At 36.3% G+C, this 17,982-nt stretch overlaps 1 protein-coding gene across 1 annotated transcript in view; it reads right to left on the bottom strand.

Annotated features, from left to right (window-relative positions):
• LOC106071427 (furin-like protease kpc-1) overlaps window positions 1–17,982 on the bottom strand; it is a 56,285-nt gene that overhangs the window by 24,318 nt on the left and 13,985 nt on the right. The window contains exon 3 of the mRNA XM_056033571.1: window positions 1,448–1,552. Coding sequence (XP_055889546.1) covers window positions 1,448–1,552 — 105 coding nt within the window. The remainder of the gene's footprint in view (window positions 1–1,447; window positions 1,553–17,982) is intronic.

Below are 17,982 nucleotides of genomic sequence, written 5' to 3'. Positions count from 1 at the left end.
GCTATGAGGATCTCAATGAAAGTGTGGCGTCAAGTTGTACTAGGATGTCATTGCAACTCTTATTATGCGTAACTCATTTTGTCGGAGAACATGTCCCGCAAAACCTCATGCGACGCTCTGTCACAACCTTACTAAGGGTTCGACTCCCAGTTTGGCATATGATTTCTTTGATTTAGACCCGATCTCTATAACTGACTCCTAAAATCTGTCTTAGCCATCTTTGTTGAGTCACATTTAGTGTTTTTCAATTTCGGCAGATGACTATTCACACTTTCTTAATAGAGCCCAGCCACTGGTAGAAATGTGTAACCTCTCTTGACTACGCTCTTGGAATTACATGCCTGTATTTCGCTTTAGATTTTATATACAAATTAGAAGTTTTATCGTCAAAATCATCTGTTGAGGGGTTTTAAACTAAAAAATCTCTGGATTTTTTTTTTTTTTTTTAAATTCAAAACCTCATTTAGCTACGGTCATAGAATTTGGTGACTGTAGTTTGCTTCAAAATAATATTGAAGAGAGAGGTTTTCAACTCAAAACGCTCTGTAGGGGGATTTTAAACTCAAACCATCTGGAGGGGTTTTATATTTTTTAAAAAAATCCATCAGGAGGAGGGGGATTTAAACTCAAAACCCCTCATTAGCTTAGCTACGCTCAAAGAATTTTAGTGTGTAATGTGCTTTTTTTTATATTGAAGAGGTATTTTTTAGCATCAAAACCCTCTGAAGGGGGATTTAAACTCAAAACCCTCTTTGGGTACGCTTATAGCATTTTGAGTGCGTAATTTGCTTTTTTTTAATATTGAAGAGGTATTTTTCAGCTTCAAACCCCGCAGGCAGGGGGTTTTAAACTCAAAACCCCTTTGGCTGGATACACTCATAGATTTTATAGTGTGTAATTTTTTTTTTTTTTTTTAAATATTGAATAGGTACTTTTTAGCTTCAAACCCCAACTGGAAGGGGGGGGGGGGTTAAACTCAAAACCCCTTTTGGCTACGCTCATAGAATGTTGAGTGTGTAATTTGCTTTTTTTATATTGAGAGGGGGTTTATCGTAATTTTTGGAGGCGGTTTTAAAGTCAAAATCTTCCTGAGCTGTTTTCTTGGAATTTGGGGATTGTCGTTTGCATTTTTTTTAGTTTTATTTATAGAAGAGGGGGATTTAACTGCAAAATCCCTGGTAGGGGGTTTTAAACTCAAAACCCCTGGTAGGGGGTTTAAAACTCAAAACCCCCCGGTAAAGGGATTTTTATCTCAAAACCCCCTGGTAGGGGGTTTTAAAATCAAAATCCCCTGGTAGGGTTTTTTTAAACTCAAAACCCCCTCGGCTGTGCTGTGGTAAGTGATGATTTAGTATTAAAATCTCACTTAAAATAAACAAAATGAAAGCAAAAAATCAGTCACTGAATTCCAGGAAATGAAAAGTTTATAAAAATTTGCTTTCATTACCTGGTCATGTTGATGTAATGTTGCATGGTCTTCATGGCTTGGTGATGCTGACCTCCTATGTCTGTGTGGGGCCTCAAACAGGTAGTGGTCATGAAGGGAGCCTATCTGGAAGCAAGACAGAAAAAAGAAGTTTAAACAAAAAAATTTTTTTTTAAGTTTTTAAAGGTACTTAAAAAAATTAGCTCTGCAGGTCACAATTACTTTTATAAAAAAATTACTTTTATTATTATTATATATTTTACCAAACAGTAGTGTTTTAATGGCTGGTAATGATTTTTTAATTTTTACAAGCCAGGATAATTTGGTACAGTTTCTTGTTAGCTGTTGTTGCCAAGATAATCCAGTTGCCTGTGTATGCCTACTTTGTGGGAATGTCCTAACCTTCAATATTGTCTTGTACAAGTTGTGTTGAGGAAAAAAAGACTGAGGGGTGTGTTATGAAGCCTCAGGTAAAAACGGGGGGGGGGGGGGAGGAGGGGGGAGAGTTGGGAGACAAAGGGAGACAATGCATTCATTCAGCTTATGATAAACCATCTTCCTTCGTACCTAAATCAATGGTCCGTCGATTTGAATTGAACTCCTCTGACCGCGTAGAGAATTTATTGGGGGGGGGGGGGAGAAAGAGTGGATGGCGTTTCATCAGACGAGTAAGACATATAGATATCTAGATCCAGTGTAAATGTGTTGAGTTCTCAAACTCTTCATTGAGACTGTGAAATGTGTAATGTGCATCCATCCTAAAGTCTACGCAGAATCTGGATAGAGACCCCCTCCTTTTTTTCCCCACATGTGTTTCAGGCGTGAAATTGTTTATACAAGTGACCTCATCGCTGAGGAGAAAAGAGGGAGGGGCAGGGAAGTACTAACAAATGTTTCTATTGTTAGGGTCACATGTCAAATGCACTGCCCACCGTTTTTTTTTTTGTTTTTTTTCGTTTTAATTAAATAAAAGCAACGAACTCATTTTCCTAGTCCTTTTTAGATGAATGTTTGAAGATAGCTAGGCTATCTATGTATGATTATATTCAATAGTGTTGTTACGTAAATTATTTTTTTAAGACGGTCTCAACTAGAGAGAGGTCTGAAAGGTTTCCGATCTAAAAATGAAAAGAATATTTTTTAAATTAATTTTTATTTCTGTACATAATGTTCTTTTAGGTCTATCCACGTCTCAAAACGATGCTCCCATCTCTAGAACCAAAACCAATGGACCATTTAGCGGCTTTTGTAAACACATTTCTTTATTTTAAATACTATTGAGCGCATTTCTCCATACCAAGATGAAAGCATCATCATTAGATGAAAATCTCTGTCCTACGAGACGCTAAATTGATTTTAAAAAAAAAAGTGTCCATGTTAGGTCAGTGTTAGTCCAAACCAGCCTAGTAAATGTCTGAGAAGTGAATACGTTTGTTTAAAAGTATATCATGAACAAAGACCGTTTGAACAAAGCTTAACAAAACATGGCTTACATATATAGAATGATATATATATCTATGTTATATTAAAAATATTAAACAACCTGAGAGAGAGAGAGAGAGAGAGATGACTGCTAAGTACTGTCAAATAACTGAACTACTGTCATATCAACAGTTACATGTTGCAATGATTACCAAGTGTAAGAGAGCAACATGGCACGTCCTCTAGTATCCAGCAAATCAAATTAAATGTCTCTATGTAGCCCAGGGGAGGCGAAAGAGAAACAGGTTTGGTTTATGTATTACAATTTATTCAAATGACACTGACTCATATTGCTAGCTATCATCTGTTAAATGTTACACTATACTTTCTATCATCTATTAAATGTTACACTATACTTTCTCTCATCTATTAAATGTTACACTATACTTTCTATCATCTGTTAAATGTTATACTATACTTTCTCTCATCTGTTAAATGTTACACTATACTTTCTCTCATCTGTTAAATGTTACACTATACTTTCTCTCATCTGTTAAATGTTACACTATACTTTCTAGCGTCTGTTAAATGTTACACTATACTTTCTCTCATCTGTTAAATGTTACACTATACTTTCTATCATCTGTTAAATGTTACACTATACTTTCTAGCGTCTGTTAAATGTTACACTATACTTTCTCTCATCTGTTAAATGTTACACTATACTTTCTCTCATCTGTTAAATGTTACACTATACTTTCTCTCATCTGTTAAATGTTACACTATACTTTCTCTCATCTGTTAAATGTTACACTATACTTTCTCTCATCTGTTAAATGTTACACTATACTTTCTATCATCTGTTAAATGTTACACTATACTTTCTCTCATCTGTTAAATGTTACACTATACTTTCTCTCATCTGTTAAATGTTACACTATACTTTCTCTCATCTGTTAAATGTTACACTATACTTTCTCTCATCTGTTAAATGTTACACTATACTTTCTCTCATCTGTTAAATGTTACACTATACTTTCTCTCATCTGTTAAATGTTACACTATACTTTCTAGCGTCTGTTAAATGTTACACTATACTTTCTCTCATCTGTTAAATGTTACACTATACTTTCTCTCATCTGTTAAATGTTACACTATACTTTCTAGCGTCTGTTAAATGTTACACTATACTTTCTAGCGTCTGTTAAATGTTACACTATACTTTCTCTCATCTGTTAAATGTTACACTATACTTTCTCTCATCTTTTAAATGTTACACTATACTTTCTAGCGTCTGTTTAACGCTACATCATATTTTCTAGCTTCTGGTTAACGTTGCCACGTCACTAGATGCAAGCGTTCTAATGAAGTTGGGTTTCTTTTAATGTTCTCCTCCAGGCTATTGTACTGTACCTTAAGTCTTGTCCTTTGAAATAATGGTGTCCAGAGTTTGGTGAGTAAAGAAACAAACAAGATCTAGTTGTCAACGAAGCTGTTGCGCGATCGAAATTACGTTACCAAAAACAGCATTTTTCCACATGTGGTCGGAGTTGGTGGCAAAGAGTATCTTAAAGTTATTTTAAGAGATGTCATGTGGTGCCAGTAGGTTGCAATGGGTATCAAAGTTACAGATGTCACGTGGTCCCAGTTGGTCGCTATGAATATCTTAAAGTTATTTTAAAAGATGTCAAGATAAATAAATCGAAATACTTCAAGAGAAACTGCGTCTTTAAAAAGACCAGACCAAACACTCTTGAAATTATCGCCATTTCCTTAACAACAGCGATTACCCTTAAGGACATCAAGACGTGTATAATTTAGTCTGAACATCAAGACGCGTATAATTTAGTCTGGACATCAAGATGCATATAATTTAGTCTGGGCATCAAGACGCGTAAAATTTAGTCTGGACATCAAGACACGTATAATTTAATCTGGACATCAAGACGCTTATAATTTAGTCTGGACATCAAGACGAGTACGAAGTTTTCGGGACGTATAAACTTTAACTCGGACAAATGATTGAAAGTCAATTTGTAACAATCATGAATGCTGCATTAAAAAAAAAACAACAGACGACAATATTCCATTGTTTCAAACATACGGCGACCAGCCAAACACAGAATATAATCCAAAACGTTACTTTAAAACCCTTTAACCTATGTATGGAAACTGCACAAACAGTGGCGATATCTGCCGCTCCGGAACTGGCTTGATCAGTCACTCCAGATTCTACTCCGTCTCAAGACAAAATTAAAACAGTGACGCATCTGGGCGCATCCATTGTCTTCCGAGACAGAAGGAACCTTATATGTATTGAGTACATTTTGCGTAATAGAAACTAATCAATAACCTATAATCCTGTAAAACGAAAGTAAATGGCTTGAAATCACAAATCAGGGTGGTCCAGATATAGCCCTTTGATAACAAAGCTTCCGTACAGTGATGATGCACAAGTACAAAAAAGAAAAGTGCCCCAGTTCTCGAAGAGGAGGTTGTATAAGAAAATATCAGAATGTCAAGACAATAAAGAACTACGTTGTTACTGTCTTGTATGGAATAGCTGTCGACTAGTTCAAGGCCCTGCTGGAGAGTGTAAAGCACAATTTGTTCATTAAATGGAGAAGTTATTCCTAAATTTAAAAAAAAAAAAGAACATGAAGAGTTTTAAACAATTTTTTTTAAAAGGCAAACACTGACATTGAAAGTATACTGCAGATAAAATTTGGACAAGGATTTCATCGTTGTAGCAGGAAGAAAGCGGCATTGACAAACATTTGTAATACTAGCACATTCCTAGGAAAGCTTAACATAATATTTTGCGATATGGACACAAAAGGACTATTTATTGAATAAAGATTGCTTTGAAATGATGCACTTGAGATTGAATCAGAACTACTAGCGATTGACTCAAAATGAATAACTTTTTTTTTGTAAGCGGAAATTTAAACAGAACCCCTACAGCCATAGCTATGTCATGTGTTCTGTAGCATCTCATTTATTTACCTTGTAAACAACACAAAAAGGGTAGTGTAAATAAGGAAATGCTGAATAATGAATGCACCATAGGTTACATTACAGCCCTGCTCCAATGCATATTTTAAAACTCGCTATAAGTATGAACATCGTAAGGGCTACAACTCGTCCACTTCAAGGTTGTCCTCGTCCGGACCAGTGACCTACATTAGGTTAGGAAGAGTTGTATTAGACCACATGCAGAAATAAAATACTTCACACTAACATAGAGTTCATTTCATTCACAGTGGAAATACATCGTAACATAGTAACAAACAAAACATAATCATGATACAAATGTTTCAATGGATAACAGACAAATGCTGAGAAAGTTCGTTTGTTGATGGCAAAGTGAAAATTGAAACCAATAATTTGTTTCTAAATGTATTAGATCTTGTACTGTGTTACCCATTGAAACGTAGGAGTATTTGTTAATGATTGATTTGAGACAAGTCCACCAGTGAAAGTTACGTAAGGCTGCTATTGAAATGTCTGTTCAAGTAAGGACCAAGTTCAATGTCCACGATGGTTAATTGAACAGAAAATCTCAAGTATTAAAATCACAAAACCAAATTATTTCTCTTCAAGCGGATCTTTGTGTGTGTGTTGGGGGGGGGGGGGGGGAATATGTCTCAATGGAGGAAAAAAATCATAGGATTTCCTACTGGACATTTTAAACAGTTCGTTGTCCATTTTCTGTTAACAGCACGCGCGCATGCACACACACACACATGAATAGCCCACATTAGCAGTAACAATAATGGAGACACAACAATGAAGTAATCGCGCTACAGAAAAACAAGCCATTCAATTGGTCGAGTTGTTTGGGTGTCTGGCTGGTCTGCTCCTATACTTAACTATAAGGAGATATTTTGGTCGTAGTATTATTGTAAGGTGTCCATTAGAATATTGATTGGTTCCACGTTCCTTTATGTTTTTAAAATGCAAACATTTCATCAATTACTTGAGTATCTAGCTTTGAGATAACAAGTCGATGCCCAAAATCTCTAAAACACTACATCATTTGTAGCATTTTTTGATGGGGCTCTATTCCCAATGATAACATTTACCTTAGACAAAAGCACTGCTGAATCTTTATACCCTAACGTGTAAGAGACTATACCATTGTGAAATCTAAAAGCCCTAACACGTTACAGACTGTTATGGGTGTTTGTGTTTCTATGGTAATATTATTTTTTAACAAACTCTAACTCACTACAATAACTAACATACCCTATCAGTTTCACGCTCTGGAGTCGTCTATCCTCGCTAAGACCAAATGAAGACAACGTCACCTATCATGCATCATTCACAACCAATCGCTAACATCTTCCCACCGTCACCATAGAAACACACAAACACACACTAAATAACACGATACCATTGTCAAATCTAACTTCCTTAACGTGTAATAGACAATAGTACCAGTGATGCCCAAAATACGGACCGCGGGCCGGACGTGGTTATATCCGGCCCGCTGAAACGTCGGCACAAAGTGTAGAAAATTCATTGTCCAAAAAAAAAGTTTAAACAATATCTTTCCCTACGTAGAGTAAATGGATTGGTATCGATAGTAAGGGGTAGAGTAAATGGATTGGTATCGATAGTAAAGCCAACATATTTGTTTTATAAAGAAAGAGTGCCTCTTTTTAAACAGCTTTAGGAAATCAAACAAATAAGGCAACATTCTTGGTTTGAGACGCGATAGTTAGATTACACCTAAAGTGGAGGATGGATCAGAATATTTACCTAAAAGAGAAGAAAATGAGTCGGATGTATGTCTATTTCCTGTTACCGCTGACGAGTCTACCGATATATCTGATAACGCTCAAAATTTTTGTATTTATTCGCGATAAAAACAACAGTTTTGAAATCAGAAAATTTGTAGCTATTTGGAGCATGCATGGATCGGCAGTGGCGAGGCACTGACAAAAAGTTTCAACCATCACAGATAATCTTTTTTTCCTAGGAGAAATTAGACTACTGATGGTGCCAAAACTATGGTTTTTAAGAGGTCAAATGGAACCGAGTCTCTGTGGTCTCGCTGAATTATTCACCAATAAAATCTATGTACCATGTGATGATAATCGTGTTCAGATTGAGCAATATTCGTCGTTTCTAAAATGCATCCGCGGCCAATGTGTCAATATCCCAGACATAACTTGTCTACAACTGAAACGGATAGACTTACAAACTAGGCATCCTTGCTGGATAAAGTTCAAGTGATGCAGACCATTGATTTCTAATCCGTGCATAAACTTTTCGAAATCTCCGAAAACAAGTGTTATGGATGATCACAATAATTGACTTAATAACTTCATCCTGTGCACTCCCAGGGAAGCATAGGTCCGCAACCACACCTCTCTCCAGCGAACTCAATTCTGAGCAATTTTCTTCATCTGCTCCCAATAATTACAAGGACTTATTAGTGGACAAACTTTTTCAGTGATGAATCGTGCGAAACCGATGCTACGTAATCGTATCGTCTCTTAGACAAAAATCTGGAATTCTAGATTCAGTTCTTCGACTTGGCGTCTCCACTCTGCAGCCGGATATTTAAACGTAGTTTAGGATAAATTTCTCATGAATGTAAATACTAGATTCACGGGTTTCTATATAAAAATTGGTTTATTGTATAATTCCCTTTTTTTTTTCACTTTTTCTTCATGTGACCCGCGACTCGAGTGTCGGATATTAAAATGGCCCGCCGTCCGAGTGAGGTTGAGCATCACTGGACAATACCATTGTCCTATGTAAATGCCCTAACTGGGCCTAACATGTAATAGACAATACCATTGACAAATGTGAATGCCCTAACTAGGCCTAACATGTAATAGACAATACCATTGACAAATGTGAATGCCCTAACTAGGCCTAAAATGTAATAGACAATACCATTGACAAATGTAAATGCCCTAACTGGGCCTAACATGTAATAGACCATACCATTGACAAATTTAATGCCCTAACTGGGCCTAACATGTAATAGACAATACCATTGACAAATTTAATGCCCTAACTGGGCCTAACATGTAATAGACCATACCATTGACAAATGTAAATGCCCTAACTGGGCCTAACATGTAATAGACAATACCATTGACAAATTTAATGCCCTAACTGGGCCTAACATGTAATAGACCATACCATTGACAAATGTAAATGCCCTAACTGGGCCTAACATGTAATAGACAATACCATTGACAAATTTAATGCCCTAACTGGGCCTAACATGTAATAGACCATACCATTGACAAATGTAAATGCCCTAACTGGGCCTAACATGTAATAGACAATACCATTGACAAATGTAAATGCCCTAACTGGGCCTAACATGTAATAGACAATACCATTGACAAATGTAAATGCCCTAACTGGGCCTAACATGTAATAGACAATACCATTGACAAATGTAAATGCCCTAACTGGGCCAAAAATGTAATAGACCATACCATTGACAAATGTAAATGCCCTAACTGGGCCTAACATGTAATAGACCATACCATTGACAAATGTAAATGCCCTAACTGGGCCTAACATGTAATAGACCATACCATTGACAAATGTAAATGCCTCGACGTGTACTAGATACTACCACACCAAGTCTACTTATCCTAGCCCTTAATAATTAGAATTATTAGCCTCCCACTTACACCCACTACTGTTCCATCCTGCATGAGTGGTCAAGTGGTTCTGACTTTTGAGTAGGCTGACCTATGTTCACATTGTGACATTTTTTTTTAATTTGACGATTTCAAAAGGTCTATGGTTCGAACTCTTGAGAACTGCTGAAACCCATCAAGAGAATGACGGTAATTACGACACTTACAGGTTCATCTCCAGTACTGCATGGCTAATGATGTTGCCAGGTTTAGGATCCATGCAGTTGTTCTCTTCTTATCATGTTCATAGCAATGTCTAACAGAACAATCGCAAGAACTTTAAAAAATAGTTTCTTAGGGGAAAATGTAACTAGGATTATTTAAAAATTGGTATGAAAGAAAAAAAATGCCAGATATGCCATCATATAATGAGAATCAAACCCTAAACCTACGTCAGCTCCACAATACTAGCCCTAAAATGTACCCAAACCCTCATTCTAAATCTAACCGTCGGCCCAACTCAAGCACAAAACTAAGCGGTAATAGTAAAATTACACACCAATATCAAGGGGAAAACACACGTTTGTAAAGACTTGAGGTAAAACATGTGCCATACTGAACATTGTTTTTTAATTGTCTTTCTTAATTGAAATGTCAAACAAGGCTTAGCACAGGTGTATATTTGTGTTTGTGAATTGTTGTTTTTACAACCTTAACAATAAGCATGGCCTCTTCTCTCTAGAAATGAAAAGCCAAGCCATCTTTGTATTTCTATAGGTACAAAAAAAAACACTGAGCCACTGGTGGAATGGACCATACACAGTTCAAAAAACAAGAAAAATATTAAACATCTTATTTTTTTAAAAAAAGCTTATACGAAGTTCAATTGTATCAATTAGTTTGGATCAAATTTGTAATAGATCTAGACCAACAACAATAAATCTGTGCGAAATATTTTTGCAATTGTTTTTGTTTGGCGCTATTTCATCCTTTTAGCTTACTCAATACGCTATGATCCTATCACTTATCCTATCACCAGTTGGAAATTTACTTTTTTTTTTGGGGGGGGGGGGGGGGGGGGAGGGCGGGTTGAATGAAAGAGATATCTGTGCGAATTTTACAGTATTCGCTTTTTAAAAGCATTTCTATATAAAACAAAAAGGGTGGGGAGGGAACGACCTAAATTCGAACTCAATGGCACAAACCTCCTCAAGCCGACATGCTAACCACTCTGCTAGTGAAGTTCTATGAAAAGAGTATATAATTATCTATTGTTTGTTTCAAACTTACTTCAAGACGACATATAAAGGGAACTAATTCAGCTTACACCACCACTTCAGTGAAGTACTATTTCTTTCCCTTGTACAAAATACCAAACAGAATAATTAAATACCAATAGTTAATAAACTAATTGGTAATTTTAAAAATAAATTATTATTGTGTTTTCCGGTAAAAGAAATCAATGTACGAAAATTCAGCTCGATCAAAGACTGGGTGTTGGAGAAATATCGTGTACAAACTTTTTACCAGACAGAGTTGATATAAGCTTTGTAAAAAAAACACCGACGCTAATGCCAGATTTAAATTTGGTCATTAAATAAAACTCATTTATCAGAGACAAGGAAATATTGGTACCACAGATTGATCATGATATGTACCATATAGTAGACTTTTTCAGCTTTATAAAACCTACCTATTAGAGCCGGTAATGAGAAGATTCCCATAAGTGTTTTTTCAAAAATTATTTTATTATTTCTATTCACATTATATGCATTCTGCATAAACTTAAGTGCTATTAAAGAACGCCTTTCAGCGGACACAGTTTATGAATTGAGCAAACGGTTAGAATATAGTGTGATGTTCATAATTCTTTGAGAATGGCAAGAGTGTGACGGCGCAAAGACGGTCCTTATTTTAAAAAAAATAGTAATATTTCCATTTTAAATTTAAAGCCATATTTAAATATTCACCAAATATCAGTACCATAAAAATAAATATTTAAACTACGAAATGTCATTCTATCTTTAAAATGGTACTTTCTTTTATAACATTTTCGCGAGAGTCGCCTTCAACGATACACACTAAAAACTTTTTTTTTTAATTTTGTGTGTATATGAAGAAGGCAGTTCAATTCAATACTTCTCTACCAACGCGATTCTACCAGACTATCTCAAGTTGAAATGGTCGAATTTCTCCCGAGCGCCATAAAATCGTTCTTTTGGCGACTTGCGCGTGACAAAACCAAATGATATTAATAATTGGGGACTGGAGGGGCGTAAACATACTTTTTTTTTTGTCTAAACGGCGCTAAATGTAAAAGTTTGAGAACTACTGTGCTTAGTACTACTGTCTACTTTCGAGTCTCTATCCTTTGAGCATATACCATGGCCCTACATATGACTATAATTAACCACAGTGTACACCAAGGGTACAACGACTGAACTTTTCCATGAACCTAACCCCTTCTTAGCTTTCAAAAAAAAGGGGGGAAAAAAGGACACGTGGCTGAACTGCTTAAAAAAAAAAACATTCAAGGTTCAACTTTTCTTAGTAGGTTTCCTTGTTCTAGTAGTCTAGTTATTTCTACCTAGTGGTGATGGGAGTCAGACGGTCGACCAGACCTGCACTCTCTGATGTAATGTCCGCCAATAAAAACCCCCACGATGTGTCCGGAATACTTTCTAGTCCCAAACTGTAAGCGTATCTGATGCGTGCTATCTAAAGCTGTCATTGCGGTACACGTGGTTGAACTGATTAAAAAAAAAAAAAACGCTAACAGCTTCAACATACACGGTTTCACTTCTGTTTGTAGGTTTCCTTTTTGAGCAGTCATTACGGAGCTTATTTAAAATTTTGTGTAAGTTATTTTTTCCATTTCCCATTCTCGGAACAAGTTGAAACGTTGCACAATTATTCATTGTCCCAAACAAAACATGAATTAATCAAAACATTAACCAGTTAATTAATAAATGTAATTAATAACTTTTGTTTGATACATGAGTGGGAAATAAATCTCTCAGTACTGAAATGTATGGATGTCAATGTGCGGGTTTTCCATAAATAAGAATTTGTATGTCATTATTTTGTTCTTGTTTTCCGCTCGTGGTAATCAGAGTCAGACAAGAGGACATCGCTGCACATCGGCAATTCTCAATAGGGGGCGCGGTTTAGAGAGACGTTCACATGAACAATAAGATCTGTTTTATCCGACTCTCTATTAGAAGTGCTTCTCTATACAATACAGTGCTTATTAAACTTAAGGTCACCAAGATGGGAGAATCTCATTTCAATGCCAAGAACTAGAAACGGTCACTCTGTGTCATGCAATTAGTTATTTTTAGACACTAATGTTGACCATCACTCATCACAGAAACAGATTGGACTTTTGCGTCAAAATTAAGGAACAATTTAAAAAAAAACATTAGCTTTCATTATTATTATTATAACTTGAATGGTTATTACTTTCAAATTGTCCTATTTTTCATATGGAATAAAATTACAAAGAATTATGTTTTGTTTCTTTTCTTTCACGTGCGTATTTTAACGTTTGTTTAAAAAACAACAACCTCGACCTGAGGATGCTGGGCCAAGACCAAGTAAGAGAAAGGTTTGAAGTTGTTTGTTTTAACGCCGTCTAAGCCATTAAACAAAAGATAATGACAAACTAAAAAAACTTTTGATGTTCTAAATCATTATACTACTAAGGGAGAATCGATTTTAAAAAAACAAACAACTTTTATATACAGATCTATATAGTGACAGGTTGTTTTTAAACTCCCTATTGAAGACTTCTCTTAAACCATGACATCTTGTTTTTCAATGTCTGATTGAGTAGCGCGAATTTCAAACCAATGAAGGGCGTCATTCGTGCCACGCTCAGAGTTCCGTTCCGTACATGATCGCTAATGGGAGATGGTATCAATTCAATCAATTGTCTGTCTTGTTTGTGGGGGGCGTAAATATCTTTTCGTTTTTAAAAGTTGAACATCGCGATTGGGGGTGGGGGTGGGGGGGCAACCTATCGACATATTTAATGGCGTGTATCTAATTTATGATTCCTACATGAATCGCCGACTAGTGAGGGAGGGTGTGTGTGAGCAGAAATGATCAGTGTATTGTTTTCTGCTTCAAAAAAACTTACATAATTATTAATCTACTATATTACATTTGAATGTGAAATCTTTAAAAAAATCGTTCAACTCTCAAGACAATATTAAAATTAAACATATGATGAACATTTGAAAAAGTCGACTACTGATCTAGTATTGGGATAAAAAGCGTAATAATGACATAACTGAACCAAACCTGGATATACTTGTATATGGTCAGAACTCTATTAGCCACTTAGAGTTAGAGTTCGATTCATACGAGTCAAGCAGAAATATAGAAATAGTTGGGCTTTTTTTTTAAAGAGTGGAGTTATGAAATTCACAGGGGGAAAAAATAAAGGGAAACAAAATGAAAGGGTACGCTCGTCACAAGCATACGATCTCAAAAGTGACGACTCTTTCGGCGGCGTTGGCCAGTACTGCTTTGTAGTGAGAACTGTGTGGCTACGTAATAGTGAGCTCAAATAACTGGACAAATTTGTAGGACACAAAACTTCATAGAGATTACACATTGAGGAAGGAATTGTATTTTATTGGGGGTGGGGTGGGGGGTTGTCTTTTGTTTCTAGCTTCTGCTTTTTATTTTTTAGAAAACAATTTTTTTTAAAAAAGGAAAAAAAACGTGTGCGTGTTTGTGTGGCGTAAGGATGTAACATTTTGTGAAGATAATTTAAAAATAAATCAAATGTATTACGAAATGTTCAAATTTCATGTTTTTAATGTAACAGCACGAAGTCAGAAAACTTTTGGGGGAAAAAAAGTTGATTAGATCTAGGGCATTCTACACCAGTGGAAGTTCCTACAGACTTCATCTCCTGTTTCTCATCTTCAAAACATTTACATTTCAGATTTTGCTGGTTATTATACACAGAGCGGTCAAACGAAACGATCAATGTGGATTTTTGAAAATGATATTTATATTTATGCAAATATATACGCGGATATTTCAGTGAACAGCTTGTCTTCTCTCCGTGTGTTTTTAAGCGGGAAAAAAAAAGGTTCCTCGGCAAAGCTTAGCCTTTAAAATCAGGATACGCAACGCTCCATTGCGGAAAGTAATATATTTTTTTTTGCTGACTGTATCGTCTTCCGCGTCCTGCCTAGTCGGTCTTGTTTTGTTTTAAATTGGGTCAGCGAGCTCACAAATTTCTAAATAAAGTGACTGCAGCTAGCTGGTATTGATCCGCTCGACGAAGTCAAAGAAGAGTTACATCCTTTGTGTGGGACTTTATCTCATCCTAAAGGGATTGGCCTGTGGGTGTTGAGAGGCCAGGGGAGAGAGGGGGTGTACTTCCTCTCTACCAAGTAAGCAATAATAACTGTAAGGGCAGACCGCCCCTTTCGAGACGACACAATTAGCGATCTCAGTCACGTCAATGGCTATCTCCGGTCTCATCCTCTGCAGACTTGTCTTCACGTCATACTTTGAAAAAAAAAAAAAACGAGGGGGGGGGAGCAGAAGCCAATGGTCACTAGTTCTTTCATGACGCTGGCCCTGCTTGTCCAAAAGTCAGTGACTCCAACAGAGAACATAAAACATTACATTTTCGAAATGTTGAGCCGTACCCTTTGTTCAACAGCAGCCATTTCAACAGGAGTAATTTAATTTAATCGACAAGATCTTAGAGTAACAAAAAGCCAACAACGTGGAAATCCCTGATACATGCACTTGATGCTTCCGACCACAAAACATGTTATTAAAAGCAGTGGGCGTTGCTTGTGTCTAGGTTCTAAAACATGTTATTAAAAGCAAGCAAGTTCAGAAAGAAGAGAGAAAAAAGTGTTTACAGTAAAGTACTAAACCATCTTTAACATTACAATGCTATCAGATTTCCTTGACTTTAAACCACGATTTTAAAACAGACACGTTTCCTTAACTTACAGCAACAAGAAACAACATAATTGTGGCCAGTTAGAAATATAATAAGAAGATGATGTATCTAGAAATATGATAAGGGAAAAATCAGCCCAAAAACTATAAATGACTAAAGCAGCTGTACCACCAATAAAATGTATAAGTTTAGGCGAAATGAAGAGAATTGAAGAAGAAAGCCAGCTAATGGCCACAATGTTAGTGTGGGCCAACCATAATCTAATGAGAGTGCTGGATATGTGGGCCAACTATAATCTAATGAGAGTGCTGGATATGTGGGCCAACTATAATCAAATGAGAGTGCTGGATATGTGGGCCAACTATAATCTAATGAGAGTGCTGGATATGTGGGCCAACCATAATCTAATGAGAGTGCTGGATATATGGGCCAACCATAATCTAATGAGAGTGCTGGATATGTGGGCCAACTATAATCTAATGAGAGTGCTGGATATGTGGGCCAACTATAATCAAATGAGAGTGCTGGATATGTGGGCCAACTATAATCAAATGAGTGCTGGATATGTGGGCCAACTATAATCAAATGAGAGTGCTGGATATGTGGGCCAACTATAATCAAATGAGAGTGCTGGATATGTGGGCCAACTATAATCTAATGAGAGTGCTGGATACACGTCAATCCCTAGGACAAAGTGCTTTGATTGATGAAATGAATAATGCACATAAAGTCTATCACTTTGAAATGACTTTAAGTGGTCTACATTCATCGTCTCGTTTACTTGTATTATAAGAAAGCTCTATGGTTCCGCTGCTTTCTCAGATATACACAGATGAGTACAGCAATGTCATATATAAGAAGAGTTGGTGGACAGACACAAATGGACCAACAACAAAACAGATCATCAACTGCCATGGAAGAAAAAACATTTTTTAAAAAGTATTTAAATAAGTGTCACATATAACTTTCATGTTGTGAGTTTAATCTGAATAAAAAATATATTTCATTCAATTCTTGTTGGATTCATAATTTTACACTCCAAATTTTCATGAATTAAAAGACCCAGGGATTATGTTTAGAATTATTTCTAGATTTCATAATTTTTTTCCAGGCAAAGAGGATTAACTGATGGGGATTAGGTGACGAGGGTTGTCACTTGAAGTAAATCTATTGTGGGAGTGTAACAAAAGTAGCATCAGAAAGAAAAAAAAAGAGCTGGGGGGGGGGGGGGAATGATGGTCATAGAGAAAGAGAAAAATCCAGACAACAGCAAGTCTATGGAGTTAGACGTGGTGTAGTTCAAATCCGATCGAGCGCCTAAAAGCAGCATCTTAAAGATTGTTCAACAGATGTCCACGAATGCAAGGAATACAAGAAATCAACACTATAGGTTATGATAGCAGAAGACAGGCTAAACAAAATAAACCGTAACCAGAAGATCTCACATTCTTCGCTTCTATCCCATAACCCAGATAAAATCACCGGGACATCAACGTTGACTCTTGAAAGACTTGCGGTTTAAATATCCTTCCAACTTATGTTGATGCCTTCTTTCCTTCCACCTGGAGCTGTGCTCTGTAAGATTGTTAAAGTGAAGAGCGAGCAGACAACCATTCTAATTTGACTTCGATTGGTCTCGCAGAAATAGCCAAGGACCATAGCAACACTTGAGCATAGTGGAAAGTTTTGAGCCATTCTAAATAACGGCGCGTGGATGAACCAAAATTAAAGAAACAAAATCACCCAAAGATCGATACATGTATAGCCAGGGCCGGATAAAGGGATGTCAAGCGGGGCTACAGTCACGTGGCCTCCACAAGAAAAGATCAAATAAATCCGCGCGAATTTCGTAGGGTAAGAAACTTTTAGGTTTGTTTAGTTTTGTTTTTCTAACAATTTTCTATCATTTTTACGGCTGGCGAAAATGTCCTGATGAAGAAGTGCACTCTTGTACAATGCTCGGAATAAGTCATTACAGATAGGACAGGGAGTCTACCAAGGGCCTTACCTTCCGCAAACTCAAAACTATGCACTTTTTAACTAAAATATGAATAATAGATGTATATTTTTTTAAAAAGTAAAGTGAGATTACATTCACAAAAACTCTATAAATATTGCTTCCAAAATAAGGCATGCTTTTATGTAAACATTTTCATTGATAAGTGGATCTTTAAATCAGGCCCTGGGTATAGCTAAACATCACACAAAAAATATATTTTGTTAACATTTAGAAATAGCATTTATATGGCTTTATTGGTGTGTGTCTAAAACAAACGTTCAACTCATTCATCAAGACTGATCGATTTCATAAGATTTGAATAAGGAAACCCGCTGTCCCTCCGATAAGCTGACAACCAAGTAAATTGCTTTCAAGATGTCCCACAGAAGCTTCAAACATCAGGCTTAGCCCCCGATTCACAATCGCGCATACATATTCATTCCACAAACGTTGCTTTATAAACGAGCCAAAGAAAGCAAAGCTTTATTCTGACACTGCAATTCTAGGACCCCCCCCCCCAATCCTATGCATTGGTAAAATAGCTTAGGGATATATATATATATTATATACATATATG

The sequence above is a fragment of the Biomphalaria glabrata genome, chromosome 1 (assembly GCF_947242115.1).
Source record: "Biomphalaria glabrata chromosome 1, xgBioGlab47.1, whole genome shotgun sequence".
Classification (NCBI taxonomy): Eukaryota; Metazoa; Mollusca; class Gastropoda; family Planorbidae; genus Biomphalaria; species Biomphalaria glabrata.
The sequence above is the reverse complement of the archived record's forward strand: the minus strand, read 5'-3'. Positions and strand labels throughout refer to the sequence as shown.